Raw genomic sequence first — 16,224 nt, 5'->3', positions numbered from 1 at the left:
TCACGAATAAAAGGGGTTAATTACATCTGTTCCTAGGGTAACAACATCTGCCCTCATCACACCCCGTTACCACAACTTTTGGCATCAAGAACAGGATACGGGTGTGCGCCTTATGCCACAAGTCCTCCCCCCTAGTCTGAACTGTGTCCAGTATAGTCTGTAAGAATCGCATGCCGATGCGAATAAGGTTTGCGCCAAAAAGTTTATGGGACTTTGTCAGAGGAAAGTGTTTTACTTGTGGCGCTTATGAAATAGAGGGGGAGGTGAAGAAAAAACTGTGGATTGTAGAGAGTCAGTACCTGAAAGGGTTAATGTGGTCCAGTGTTTCCCACACACGCAAGCAAGCTCCGCCCCGTCAGTCCCCAGCAGTGACACCTCTTCAGCACAGAGAGGAGAAACCAAATAGCTTCCCTGTGTTGCACAGGGGAAGGCTTTGCTGACCGGACCAAAACAGGAAGTTCCCTGGACGCAGCCATATTGGAGGTTCCGGCTGCTGCGTCCGCCTCTGCTGTTATCTGTCAATTACCCGCTGCAGCACAGACTCTGCAAACACCAACGATTGTCAATATTACGTCTCTGGTGTCAGTACCTGTTAGCATTAACCCATAAGTACCTGCAAGTCTGGTCGCAAGATTATTTACAACAGGGTGCTTGCAAAATAGAGGGGGAGCATCCATTACTGTACCCCCATTAGCCAAGTCCAAGCAGCTGCAGCACTTCAGCAATCATCTTAAAGGGGAAAGCACCTGGATCAACTCAGTAGGGACTCATTAGGGATATAGGTTGAACTAGATGGACTCTGGTCTTTTTTCAACCTTATGAACTATGTTACTATGTTACCTTATTTCCCTTAAAGTGACAGCGCACTCAAAATTCCACAGGATGTCAGAAACCAGCTCTCCACATCAACCAGGCGACAGTGCCCCTTCATCTCCAGCAGCGAGGTCATCACCTGCCCCGGCAGCCAGGATCTTGCCAGTCCTGCCTGCAGTCAGCATCAACAATCCTGGTGTTCCAGTGTCTGCACCAGTATTCATGTGGAACCCGGTCCTCCCTACCTACAATGGAGACCCCTTCACCTTGAAGGATTTCCAAGAGAGGATCCAGAGTTTGTTTGTCTTTTACACTTTTCCTTCTAACTAACAGGTGCAATTACTCACAGGACAACTCCAGGGACCAGCGTTAAATAAAGTCTGCACCTGACCAGCCTCCGAGAAGGTAACTGTAGAGCAGATCTTAGAAGGACTATGCCAGTTGTTCGAGTCACATTCTCCATTGGAGGAACATCTCCGGCTGTATGAAAGGAGACAGAAGCCAGGTGATGGGGCTCATAATAAGTGGGACAAAGCCCAGCTGAGAATTTTAGGGGTCCAAAACCCCAACGTGTCATTCCCCGCTTTGAAGAGACTGGCTGTCCAAGTTATTGAGTCTGGGACTGAGTTAGAGGAAGTTTGTCCACCTGTCCAAGAGCCACTAGGGGCGGTAGCCAGACCTATACCACCATCACCTGCCCTTGCCCCAGTGTCACCTGCTTTGCCAGTCACCGCAGCCTCAAATTTACGGAGTGTTAGGCAGGACATTGAACAACTGACTAAGGCTGTGAAGGAGCATGCCACCCGGTCTGCTCCATCTGACCAGGAACCACCCCAGCCTAGGAAACCTGCCCGTGCTCCTGCTCCCTGCAATTTCAATTACTGCAATCCTCCGCCAAATAGACCCCCAGGGACTCAAAGACCCTTTTGCACTTACTGTAATAAGTCAGGACATTGGAAAATGCAGTGCTGGGATTTAAACAGATTTCCCCTGAGGTCGTGAACAGAAAAACAGTCATCAGGTCCAATCCCTGAACGACCTAAGTCAGGACTCTCACTTTATGTCGTATCCTACCCCTATGTAAAAGTTATTGTAGAAGGTGTACCGTTGAAGGCATTGATAGATACAGGGTCACAAGTGTCTATCATGCCTAAAAGTGTTTTCTATCAGCATTGGGATGCTAGTTTATTGTGTGAGCCTGATGATGTTAACTAGAGATGAGCGAATCGAAGTTGACGAACCCAAATTCGTTACGAATTTCATGAAAAATTTGATTCACAACAAATACGAATATCGCCACGATTCTATCGCGCGAATCGCTTAATTAAACTCCATTTTACAGCGTTCGTGGCTATTGGAGACCTAAGATGGCAGATCCACATGTGAGTACATGGGGCAGGGGATTATGGGAGGGCAGGAAACAGCGGCGGGAATGAAGGTAGGCGGGCTGACCCTGAATCACATGTGAGATGCAGCCTATCAGTGTTCACTGACCCCTGTGATGTCACAGCCCCTATATAATCGGCGGCCATCTTGCCTCTCTTCATTTCATCTATGCACTCAGATGGAGAGGACGGGACTGTGTGTGTGTGAATAGCTCATACCACAGCGTTACACTTCAACTGCTAGTCACATCAGCATTAGGGAAAGGCAGGAGTGCAGAGTGCTTTGCTGTTACTCTGAGAAGGATCATTGATAGCTAAACCTCCTATTCACGTTATTGAGCATTGCAGCAGAGAGGGGCAGATAGCTGTTAGCTGCCTCATACAGATCAACAAGCTGCCTGAACTTTCTAAAGCATCTCATGTCCTCATTTTTCAGCTCTATTGAGTTTATTTTTTTTTGCTCCACAAATCTTCTGCTGCTCAGAATTGTGTGACAGAGTGCAATTTAGGGTTTAATCCCTGGATTTTATTTTTTTGTGGTGCTGCACTGTTGGGTCCTGCTGCTGTTCACAAATAAGTCATATTAGTGTGGACTTTAGTGCCTTTTTACCATTTTTCACCTGTTACTCTGTCTCTGTGCTAAATTCTGTGTTATACCACACGTTATACACCTGCCAGTGTATGAAAGAAAAAAAAAAGTTTTTCCTGCATACAAATACGCTTAACAGTTGCCTTATCATTGCAAAGGGCCTACATACAAGCAAATAGCGTGCCATATACTACCTTTTTTTTCTGTCTCTGTGCTAAATTCAGTGTTATACCACACGTTATACACCTGCCGGTGTATGAAAGAAAAAAAAAAAGTTTTTCCTGCATACAAATACGCTTAACAGTTGCCTTATCATTGCAAAGGGCCTACATACAAGCAAATAGTGTACCATATACTACCTTTTTTTCTGTCTCTGTGCTAAATTCAGTGTTATACCACACGTTATACACCTGCCAGTGTATTAAAGAAAAAAAAAGTTTTTCCTGCATACAAATACGCTTAACAGTGCACTCATCATTGCAAAGAGCATACATACAACCAAGTAGTGTACTATTTAGTACCTGTATTTCTGTCTCTGTGCTAAATTCAGTGCTATTCCACACATTAGTATACACCTGCTGGTGTATTTAAAAAAAAAGAAAAAAGTGTTTTTTCTGCGTAGAAATACGCATACCAGTGCGCTCATCATTGCAAAGGGCATACATACAACAAAGGAGTGTACTATTTAGTAACTGTTATTCTTTCTAGGGCCTATATACTTTGAAAGGACAGCCGTAAGTGTCAGGAACCGGCAGGACTGGTAGTGGATCCTCTAAGCCAGTGAGGCGATGACGCGGGTTGCACCAAGGGACCGGTTCTAAGTGGTTACTGGTTTTCACCAGAGCCCGCCGCAAGGTGGGATGGACTTGATGCGGCGGTAACCACCAGGTCGTATCCCCCAGTAGCAACTCAACCTCACTGGTGGCTGATATTGCGTGGTACACAGGGAGCAGGCAGGAGCGTAGTCGGTAGCAGAGGTCAGGGCAGGTGGCAAGGATTCAAAGGCGAGTAGACGGTAGCAAGGGTACGGCAACAGGCAAGGCAGATTACACAGTGTGGAACGCTTTCTCAAAGGAACTAGGGCACAAAGATCCGGCAAGGGCAGGAAGGGGCAGGTGCATTTTATAAGGAAGGACCAGTGGAAGGTGTGGAACCAGTGCACCAATTATCGGTGCGCTGGCCCTTTAAATTTACTGAAGCCGGCGCGCGTGCCCTAGAGAGCGGAGCCGCATGCGCCGGGACACGGGAGGACAGAGCACCACGCGAGGAGCGGGTAAGGAGGACAGGGACGCGGCGCGTGAGCGGGAGCCAGCCACCACGCTAGCCGCGTCTCTGCTACTGTGGGACCTGCGCTCCCGGTCAGTGCATCTGACCGGGAGATGCTTGGACCCAGTAACAGCGGGCAGAAGCAGCGGGCGCTCCAGTCCGGAGGTAATGACCAGAGCGCTCGCTGTGACAGTACCCCCCCCCCCCCCCTTAGGTCTCCCTCTCTTTTTGGCACCAAGAAAGTTGAGGATAAGACTGCGGTCCAAGATGTTATTCTCAGGCTCCCAAGACCTCTCCCCAGGACTGCAGCCCTCCCAGTCGACCAAAAATAATCTTTTCCCCCGAAGGAGCTTGGTGGCTAGGATTTCTTTAACTGTAAAAATGTCTGAGGTACCAGTGACAGGGGTGGGAGAAAGAAGTTTGGGAGAGAAACGATTAAAGATAGCAGGTTTGAGAAGGGAGACATGGAAAGAGTTATGAATTTTGAGGAAGGGAGGAAGATGGAGCTGGTAGGATACCGGATTAATGCGGTTCTTGACTTTGAAGGGACCCAAGTAGCGAGGACCCAACTTGTAACTGGGTACCTTAAATCTGATTTACTTTGAGGAGAACAGAAACACAACATAAACATAAATGCACTGGTGTGGTGGATGTAACAATGACATTAGCTAACCCTCAAAACTGATGTAAAATTGAGACATTAGCCAGTAGATCCTTATATGAAGGACATACCTGAGCCCGCATACCAACGCCAAGGTTTCTCAAGTGATGCGGGACCTAACCTAAACCTGCATCACTTTTGCTTCTCCTTCCATTATAGCCCAATGGCCTCTACTATAAGAAAATAAGTTTTTGACAATTTGGTTATCCTGAAAAGCGACCCTGATTTGTCAGATTACACTAAAAATAAACAGATTGTTACTTTCAAAAGAGATAAAAACATTAGTGACATCTTGGTCCACAGCAGATTTAAATCACCAATTGTTGGTAATAACTGGTTAAAGAATGCGACCCCCATGGGAAACTTTCGCTGTGGGAATTGCCCATTTTTCTATGCTAATAAATGTGTATCCCTGGGAGGAATAGAAGCAACCATTAAAGATTGTATCTTCTGTAGGACCAATTTTGTAGTGTACGCTATTCAATGCACTTGTGCCAGATTCTACATTGGTTGCACGATTCGAGCGCTCAATATACGCTTTCGAGAACATGTGCATTCAGGAAAGACACAAAAAGGTTCTCCAAGGCTTAAACAACATGTCCGAGAGGAACATGGAGGAGAGATTAAAGTACTTACCTTTTTCGGCTTAGAACGTGTTCACACTGCGCAAGGATGCGATAGACCTAAAATGTTGCTTCAATGTGAAGCTAAATGGATCCTTAAAACTAATGCGCAGGGAAACCTAGGACTCAATGACAGACTCGAGTCTGTTTGTCTAATATTTGTCCATTCATATTTAAATTCCCATACTTTATGGTCATTTTCTTTTCTCCATTTATTTAATACCTTTTCAGTATGAAATTTGTGCATCATAAAGCTAGTATTTTTATATAGTAAAATTATTTACACTACGTTTTGTTTTTAACCCTTGCACTCATTGTGGTTTTATCTATTATTTAAACGCCCTTTGCTCTGACGTCACTTAGGTGTTTGGATTTAAGCACCTGAACGGAAGAGCAAAGGCGTGGTCTGATGAAGCGCCCATAGGGGGCGTGAAATAGCTGTTACCTGTTTGTAGTGTGCTGTGTCCACACATGTCCTGTCTGCTGCTGCATTTCCTAAAATAAAGAAGAATTTTATGCATCACGTAATCCGGTGGTGAGTGCCTCCTGTATCTGCCTTACATATTTCCACTTGAACTTTGCCTTAAGGATTGAGCACCCAAAAACCGGGACGTGTACGAGGTCCAAGTTTACTATGCCAGCTGATACCTGCCTATAAACTGTGTGTGCAAGCTGAACCTTTGCTGAAGCTGTGCCGGCCCTTCTTGCTTCTTCATTCATAATGTATATTCCAATTGTATATTCGTATTTGTAGTGTTGCAATACATGTTAAGGCAAAGGCACTTAAATGTCTAAATATCTTCAGTGTATGTGACATAGTAACGGGGTGATACGACAGTAATATCAGAGATCTCTAAACTTTCAACATGACACTTCCAGCGGAGACACGCGCCTCCTGTTATAACATAAAACAAGAATTTATGTTCACATTATGTATATTTAACCATTATAATATTGGATCTAATGTATGTCTATTAAAGGGACCCAAGCAGTAGATTTTACCATATCTAAGGCTTGGTAAATATGTTATATTGGTTAAAATCTTTATCCTCACCATCCCCGGAAGATGTTTTTGCCCCCAGGGATGGTAAGGATATGAAGTTATAAAGTCCCTCTCGGCTGCCCCATAAGTAGTCACCTGGGTTTGGAGTAATACTTACCACTCTGGCTGTGCTACCGCCCCTTCAGCTTCATTGACGTCTCATGTCACCACTCTGCTTTGTCTGCTTAGTGAGCAAAGCGATGATGGAGACTTAGTAACTTCATATCCTCTCCATCCCTGGGGATAAAAAAACGTCTCCCAGGCATGGTGAGGATAAAGATGTTTTCTCATATAATGCGTTGCCAAGCATTGTATAAGGTAAAATCTGATTCTTGGTTCCCTATAACTCTGATTCATAAAAAGAAATGCATACACAGAAATTTCTGTACAAACAGAAGATATTGCTAACAGGAAAAGGTTAAAAACTAGATAAACAGATCTGCAAAGCAATGGCAAAATCAAGTCAGAACGGAAATAGACAGGATTAAAATCAGGCAAATCAAAAGTAAAGCCAAAAGGCTAAGAATATAAATACTCTGCCTCAGCTGCTGATTACTCTGGGTCTGTATGTAACTCCTTACTGACCAGAGTGCAGCATGCAAATCTGACCAGGTGCAATTGTTGCCTTTTGTCTACCCTGTTTCAAAAACATCCTTGTCCTATAAAAAGGACACCTTTTACCATAAGGGAAGACCCATTAAACACATAAGGGTCAGTTACTGGATATTTTTTAAATAAATAAATAAAATGGGTGTTTCAGCAGCTCTGCACCATGCCTGGCAAATGTGTAAGGCAGTGTCAGGCCCAAGACCCGAGTGTGCAATCAATCCTTAGGTATTTTAATTGTATGTGTATTGTAGTGTCCTATGGGGAGATTTATTAATACCTGTGCGGAGGAAAGATTGACCAGTTACTAGTATAGTTACATTAAAATACATAGAGTATCTATAAAATATTATTTCTCTTGAGGATTTAAAAAAAAAATGTAAATCTCTTTTACAATCACTTGTTAATTATGTGTTAAATCAAGGCATCATTTATGGGGCTATAAGATAGAGAGCCGCCACGCCTGTGATGCCCTGGAAAAAGGCAAACAAGGTAATTCTCATGATTATGATGGTGAAATGCTTTCTATCTTTTACATTTTTGTAAATATATTAAGAATCCTTTTATTCTACTTGGCAACCTGGTTGCGCTACACTATGTGTCTGATGATCTATTCCAAGATAATAAGATTACATGGGAAGCATTCATCTGAATCCCATTTTTTTGAGCTTCCACTTCAGCTAAGTTTAACATGAGCATTAGAGTTGACGGGGAAAAGCCGAACCCCGCTTCACTAAGAACTTTGGGTGACAGTAGCTCAACAAGTTATCAAATAGTAGCAGAGGAACATACAGTGTTTCGGCAACTGAATGAAAGGAGGAAGTATTAGGAACACTGAGGTGATGACTGGGTATCCCAGCATACCTTGCAGCTATCAGTAAGATCACATGACCCCTGGTTATCTAATCATTGCTTGTATGAGAAGACAGTATAGGGGTTAGTTTAAGAGGCTGATAAAGCCCCATGCTCTGCATTCCAGCTGCCATCTACCATCTAATAGAATTTAAAATCAAGCTTATCAAAACATTGATCAGTGGGCTGACCTCAGACAGTGACCTCCTGTCACCTGCATTACTGTGTCCAGTTGGTGCACTTCAAATTTCAGCAGTCTAACTACAGAGCAAGCCCATAATATCTATCACATTACATTACCTAGCAATCTGAGCAAAGCAATGGGCTGACCTGCATTTTAACATATATAGGCATTTAATAACGTTGTGAATGTGGAATACACATTTTAGGGCAACTTATGTGTGTTTTCTGGGTATAATCAAACATAAAGCATTTCTACCCGGATTTAACATAGATACGCATTTAAAAGCGAAGAGACTGAACATGAAATATCATCTAATGCCAAGTTACATTCAATCTGGGTTGAACATAAATATGCATTTAAAAGCATTGAGAATGAATACAAAATAGCCATCTAATGCAAAATTAGGTGTATTTTCAAAGATAATCAAAGATAGAGACCCTGATTTACTATTGCAAACCCAACATGTTTTGTCGGGATGTGCGCCAGAATTGCAAAAAAACTCGACCAACTCTCCATTTTACTTAGAGAACCCGAAAAAAGAGGCGTGGCTGGTGGGGAAAGTGGGTGTGGTCGCCAATAAAAGGGGTGTGTCCCCGACATTTTTACAAAAACCACACATATTTACTAAAGTTGCCACAGAATATGTAGTGAATTTAAGCTGAGGAAAACCCAACTGATCAGAGCATGTGTAAAAAAAAAAAAAAAAAAAGCAAAATGTAGGGAAAAGTGCAAAATGTAGGAAAACATTAGTAAATACCATGAAAAAAAATTGTAGGTAATTAAAACCCACAAAGAAAACTAACTGCATTCCACTCTTAGTAAATAAGGGCCATAGTGTTTCTACCTGTGTTTAACAGAAATATGCTTTTGAAAGCATTTATGGACATTTATCAACGGGTTTAGTCAGGTTTTCTTTACTATAATTGTTGCAAAATTGTCGCAACTGCGACTACACGATTTTTCGTGCGACATTTTGACTGGAAAGCGAGAAAAGCAAGTTTTCCTAAAATTTACTATGTAGTAATAATTTTAAAATGGACTACGGGTAGTCAGGTATTTATTAACTGCGACAGTCGCAACTGCGCAAAAAAAAGTCGCAACAGCGTTAAAATTTGACTAAATTTACTCCAGCTCAAACATGGAGCAGAAAAAGCTACTACCAAAGTAAAAAAGGAAAAATTGCTTACGTGAAAGAAAATTATCAACAGGCTGAAAGCAGTTGATAAATACGTTGCACATAAGCAAAAAAAAAAGTAAGGAAAAAATTACTAAAAAAAAGAATACATAAGCAAACATTGATAAATGTCCCTCAATGAGAGTGAGCAAAGAATATCCATCTAAGGCCACATTTCATGTATTTTCTGGGATTAATCAAACATATAGGATGTCTACCTGGATTTAACATAAATACGCAGTTAAAAGTGTTGAGAGTGAACACTGAAAAGCCATCTAGGCCAAGTTACATGTATTTGCTGGGTTTAATCAATGATATAGTATTTCTACCTCAGTTTACCATAAATACTGATTTAAAAGCATTGAGAGTTTAATCAAGTTGAGAGTTTGTGGGTTTAATCAAACAAATAGTATTTCTACTTGGATTTAACATAAATACATGTTTGTTCCAGACTGTAGGAGGGAAAACACAAAAGAGGTGTTTCAAGAAATCAAGTAACACTGTAAAGTAATGTTGCAAAGTAAGTTTTTAGAATTTTTTTTAATACGTTGAGGACGGACATTTGCTGTTTAAACCGTCCCTTTTTTAAAGTTATTTTTTAATTTTTTTAATCAGATAATTGTTATAGCATTTTAATTTTTTTTTTAAATAAAACACATAAATACAGAACATCCCCCCCAACAACAACATCCACTGCCCCCCCCCCCCCCAAAAAAAAAAAACTTCCATTTACAAAAAGGCTCACTATAGTGTGAAATAAGAAGCTGCACTCACCTTATGGATCTCTCATTGCTCCCGTTCTGATGATTCTCAGATTGCACCAATTTCTGTACTAGCTGATCCCTCTGCAGTGACAAAGGGACCGCTGCCACCCATCACTAGTCTCAACGGTGACCAGCTACAGCCATTGGTTGTCTGCAGAAGTCACATGTCTGTAAAGAGGGACCAGGAGATGCTTACAAACAACCTCCGGAGAAAAGGGCTGAATTACAAAGGGCGCTGGGAGCCAGGTAAGAGTATTGCACACTTATTACCCACAATGCAATGTGTTTCGCGGTAATACCGCTTCATCAGGCACCTGATGAAGTGGTATTACCGCAAAACGCTTTTCATTGTGGGTAATAAATGTGCAATACTCTTACCTGGTTCCCAGCGCCCTTTGAAGTCCAGCCCTTTTCACTGGAGGTTCTTTGTTTGTATGCTGCAAATGAGGCTTGGAGTGGCTGCAGGGTCCCAGCTACGGCTTACACGCTATTTCCAATGTTGTACTTGGTTGGTACAACCCACATCGGTGAGCAGTTACCATATTGAAAATATCATCCTTGGTATTTGACAGGAGTGCTGTATTTCTCTTTTATTACAGGAGATGCTTAGACCAGCAGGCTTGGGAAGTACTGGAACGGGAGGAGCGCAGGATCAGTAATGTGATTATGACTTCCTTATGTTTTTTTTAATCCTTTATATGAAAATAAACTTTATCCCCTTAATGACCACAGACGTATATTTACTTCGTATCTGTGGGGTCCCGGTGGAAACCAGGACCCGCAGCTGATAACAGACATCGCCGATCGGGCTGATGTCTGATATCAACCCTTTAGAGGCCACGATCAACTTTCTAAAATGGCTAAAACGGGAGAATACCCTGCCGGATAGCTCAGCGGAGCTGTTCCAGACCACCACGGTGAAATCGCGGTCTCCCGAACAGCTGAGAGGAGAGCACGAGATGTCTTACCTTCTTCCCGGCTGTCCGATCGGTGTTTGATTGCTCCAAGCCTGAAATCCAGGCTTGAGCAATAAAGCGCAGAAAACACTGATCAATGCATTCCTATGTCAATGCATTGAACAGTGCCTGCAATCAGTGTATGTAGTATTATAGCCCATAGAGGGGGCTATAACACTTCATAAAAAAAGTTTTAAAAAGTTATAAATGTGATTTTTCCCCTTCCCTAATACAAATCAGAATAACCCCCTATTCCCATTAAAAAAAAAAAAGTGTGTAAATAAAAATAAAAACAAACATATGTGGTATTGCGGCGTGCATAAATGTCTGAACTATAAAAATATATTGTTAATTAAACCGCACGGTCAATGGCGTATGCGCCACAGAAATTCCAAAGTCCAAAATAGCGTATTTTTGGTCACTTTTTATACCATGAAAAAATGAATAAAAAGCTATCAAAAAGTCCTATCAAAACAAAAATGGCACTGATCACGGCGCAAAAAAAGATCCCTCATACCGCCCCGTTTGTGGAAAAATAAAAAAGTTATAGGGGTCAGAAGGTGACAATTTTAAACGTATTAATTTTTGTGCATGTAGTTATGATTTTTTCCAGAAGGAAAACAAAATCAAACCTATATTAGTAGGGTATCATTTTAATTGTATGGACCTACAGAATAAAGATAAAGTGAAATTTTTACAGAAAAATGTACTGTGTAGAAACGGAAGCCCTCAAAAGTTACAAAATTGTGTTTTTTCTTCATTTTTGTTGCACAATGATTTTCTTTCCGTCTTGCCATAGATTTTTTGGTAAAATGACTGTCATTACAAAGTAGAATTGGTGGCCAAAAAAAAAAAACCATCATCTGGATTTTTAGTTGCAAAATTGAAAGGGTTAGGATTTTTTAAATGTAAGGAGGAAAAAACGAAAGTGCAAAAACTGAAAACCGCTTGGTCCTCAAGGGGTTAACAAACAGCTTTATACTACATCAGAACAAATGTAAAGCAAAAAGTAATATATTACAACATATAGAAAATATTTAGTCCATCTACTCTAGACATACTCTATACACACTTTTTCTTGGCAGATTGTTATCACACCACATCTCTGTGCTTTCTTCTTCACCACAAAGGTCTTAATCTGTTACTTCCTGAAACATGTGAACTTTGCATTCAGATAAGCATTCATTTCTCAAGTACTCAAACAGTCTTGTGGCTCAGTACCAGATACATACCCATTTCCTGCTGCAAACATTGTATATTATGACCCCTTTTTATTGCTTTGTTAAGTTGCTTTTACTTTCTTTTACCAAATATTTTGCTCATGTTGCCGACCCCGATCCTTGTGGTACCCCACTGCTGAATTTAGATGAATTTGGAAAGAGAACCAATTAGGCCCCCTTCACATACATATATTGTCTGGCAGTGTTTCCCTCCGGCGTGCAATGGTAAACTGGTGCTAGGTAAACTGATGCTAGAACTCCTCCCATTCATTTGAATGGGACAGTTCACAATCATCAGGTGTCTCAGTTTGGTCGCCGGATAGTTGGACACGGATAATGCAGACGGACGATGGACATATGTGAACCCGGCCCAACAAATACCTTATTTTTTTGGCCCCATAAGGAGTAATCTTGTCTGGTTTTGTATTTAAGGGGTACTCCGCCCCTAGACATCTTATCCCCTATACAAAGCATACAGGATAAGATGTCTGATCATGGGGTCCCGCCGCTGGGGATCCCCGGGATCTCAGCTGCGGCACCCCGCTGTCATGAATGCACAGAGCAAACTCGCTCTTTGCGTAATGAAGGGCAATACAGGGGCCGGAGCATCGTGATGTCATGGCTCTGCCCCTTGTGATGTCATGGGCCGCCCCCTCAATACAGGTCTATGGGAGGGGGCATGGCGGCCGTCATACCTCCTCCCATAGATTGCATTAAGAGAGCGGACCGTGATGTCAAGAGGGGGCAGAGCAGGTGATGTCACAATGCTCCAGCCCCTGTATCGCCCATCATTACAGAGTGAGTTTGCTCTTTGCAGTCATGACAGCGGGGTGCCGCAGCTGATGTCCCGGCGTGGAGGGCTGGAGTACCCCTTTAAATATCCTGCCCGATAGACATACCTAGCCCACTACCATGCTACTGCCAGGTACCTGAATGCCCGCTCTCTGCCAGAGTCCTCTTCTTCAGTACTTCCACTAACATTCCATGTGGACAGGAAAATGCCACTTACGCGTGGAGGGAATTTACTGTCCATTTAAAACATCAGCAGAAGTAGTAAAGAAGAGGATCACAGCTCCTCATATGGCCAAGTCTGTCTATCTGTGATGGTATTCTTTTCTGCAAGCTATTCTGTAGCATGAATTGATTGTATATAGGTTTATGACACACATGAAGATTTGCATTTAGGTAAAGTAAACTTTCGCTTGGAAAGAACATCCCAAAATTCATTGGCAGCAAAGTAGTAGCCTACTGAATCCAGAATACAGTTTAGGTTTGCCATGAAGTTTGCCACATGTATAAAGTCATTGACTTTTTCAAGTATGTAACAAGATGCCCTGAGGCTTTCGGCTACAAAACGGATTGCATATCCTATGTGGATAGGTGAAAAACAAATAACGAAACTCACTAAATTGGCAATAACTATCTTTACAGCTTTCTGGACAGAACACTGTTTATATTTGTCCCTTGTTGTTTTGACTTTGAGCGACATGATGACCTTTCCTGAGCAAAAGCTTATTCCTAACAAAGGAAGGGCAAATCCAACCACAACAAAGACTGGGGATAAATTAAAGGGATCAATGTTGTCCTTCTGAAAACAGGTGGTAAATGTGTGGTCTCTGCTTTCTAAATTCTTCAGTACTCCAACTGTGATGAAAAGAATCCAAAAGACGCAACAAATGACAGAAGCTTTTTTCAGCGACATCCAGCTTTTGTATTTCATTGGATGTCTGACAGCCAAATATCGGTCAGAAGCAATAGTTGTGATAGTGAAAATACTCATGTACATATTTAGAAAGTAGGAAGACATCAGGGCTTTGCACAATCCACTTCCATGGTCCCATTCATATAAGGAAGCATATAGTCTGAATGGAAAGGTCAAAACAACCAAAATATCGGCAACCACCAGGTTTACCATGAAAAGAGTAGTTTCTGTCCATTTTTGCATTTTGCAACAAAAAACCCAAAGGGCCAGAACATTGCATATAATACCAAACATAAAAAGTGGTATATATGTAACTAGGCTGAAAGTCTGAAATGGAATCTTTTGCTTTGTAAAGGAGCAATTATTTTCCTCGAATGCCATTCGATTAGATAGATATCACCAGCTTTTAGGTATTAGTCTAACAGTGAAAGAAGAGCAGTGGTTGGAAACTTTTTCTCTTGATTTCTTGAACCATTCAGTCATAAGACAGCAACTATCTAATTTTTCAATCCAATGCCGTAACCCTTTACCAGATGTATTCTTGTTCTGAAAAGTAAATAAGCATTGTATAAATAAAGAAAAAGTAAATAAGACATTGTGTGAATACAAATATGAAGATATACATTATTTTATGAGCAATGCATTTTTGCTTCAAAGACGCCAGTTTATAATTGGCACGAGAAGTGTTATGTTTAGCCTCCTGCACACAGCTACAGTACATTACAGCTTATTAAGCACAAACTAAAAAGACTCCCTTAGGATTCTATAGCGATCTCCTGTACCTATATTTTACTGCATGTATGAGGCCTATAGCTGTAAGCTTTGGAAAGGACAGAGTTAAAACACCATGCTAAGGAGTCCAATAAGATCTGTATGCCCTACTTGACTGCATAGCATGGTATGTTGACTAGGAATAGTGGGCATCTGCTTAAATATGAAATGGCAGTGGACTTTCCAGTTATTATTCCATGACAGTTTATATCACTAATGAAAAGTAATGAATGTAAATTATGCTGCAGTCATATGGTAATATTTGCAGTGTGTTTTGTGTATTTTAGAAATAAGTCTGAATATTATTAAAGGAAAGAATGAAACATTTTCCAAAAGGAAAGGTCCTTCTACTTTCCATACAGGGAGTGTGTCAATTTAAATGAGCGATCTGATCTGCCTGCAGCATGTTGTAGAGCAAAAAGCTCTAAGAGCAGAGCAGATTAATATATAGCTTTGTGGGAAAAGATTCAATATAACTTGTATTTTATTCATTTAAACCTCTGCTTATTCTAGATTCAAACTCCAGTGAGCGGGCCTTATCAAGGACTGACAATTGTCTCTGCATGCATGCTCATATAGGCTGTCATTCATTAAATGACTCCACCCACTGGACTCCTAAGCCTAGATTGACCAGAGGTTTAAATGAATAAAATACAACTTATACCAGATATTTTCCCATAACACTATATATTAGTCTCCTCAGCCATCTGTTCAATTAAATGGACTTTCTTGTAGTGAATAGCCAATTCACTACAGAGTGGAATCTGTTCTGTCCTAGAACAAAGTAGAGGACCCCAACATGAGGTTCTTATGGTTTAATATACCCTATGGACAGTTGTTGTCAAGGTGTGCCACACCATCTACCTGTATCTAATGGCACAAAGCCAATGAAGGCCATCAGACAGACCATGTATAGAGCCAAAGCAATGTAGCCTAAGGTCGGTTTTCTGTCACTTTTATTACATTGAATTTTAGTGTCACAACTCAAGGGTTCCATACACTTCTACTGAACCAAACTAGGATAATAATTATAAAATACCATTGATTATAGTTTGTTTCAGTAGAACCAGTGGGAGTCTGAGTGTTGTGACTGAGTGTTGTGACCATTAAAACCACAGTAGAAATGCATCTGTGTTCTGTCAATTTATATCAGATAATACACTCAGCTTAAAGAGATTGTCCAGGGTTAGAAAAACATGTTTTCTTTCTTCAAAATACATATACACACAGATATACATAACAGTACATAATACATAATGCTACACCACATTTAGAGCCTTATTTGTGTCCTTTTATGACCTATTCTGTAATTACTTGTATTTGGATCCCTGCTTTTGTCAGGACTCTGTTATTTTGTACCTCATGCTCATCTGTGATACCTCTCACTTACTCAATTGTTATTGTTCGTTATAAATGTTGAAAACTAATATAAACATTGTTGATAATGAGACATGAGGGAATCGAATCTGACGAATCCGAATTCGTTACAAATTTCAGGAAAAATTTGATTCGCAACGAATCTGAATATCGCTATTCGATTGAACAAATCGCTTCATTAAACTCCATTTAGTGCGGTCCAGGCTCCAGGGCATCTAAAATGGCAGATCCACATGTGA

At 41.2% G+C, this 16,224-nt stretch overlaps 1 protein-coding gene across 2 annotated transcripts in view; it reads right to left on the bottom strand.

Moving 5' to 3' along the window:
* Positions 1-12,934: 12,934 nt before the first annotated feature.
* The window catches only part of LOC130360588 (G-protein coupled receptor 35-like), a 44,986-nt gene continuing 41,696 nt past the window's right edge, over positions 12,935-16,224 (bottom strand). For both annotated transcript variants that reach the window (XM_056563119.1, XM_056563118.1), the window contains exon 2: positions 12,935-14,383. In XM_056563119.1, coding sequence (XP_056419094.1) covers positions 13,292-14,218 — 927 coding nt within the window. In that variant the 5' untranslated portion in view covers positions 14,219-14,383 and the 3' untranslated portion in view covers positions 12,935-13,291. The remainder of the gene's footprint in view (positions 14,384-16,224) is intronic.

The sequence above is a fragment of the Hyla sarda genome, chromosome 3 (genome assembly GCF_029499605.1).
Source record: "Hyla sarda isolate aHylSar1 chromosome 3, aHylSar1.hap1, whole genome shotgun sequence".
In the NCBI taxonomy this organism is placed as follows: Eukaryota; Metazoa; Chordata; class Amphibia; order Anura; family Hylidae; genus Hyla; species Hyla sarda.
The sequence above is the reverse complement of the archived record's forward strand: the minus strand, read 5'-3'. Positions and strand labels throughout refer to the sequence as shown.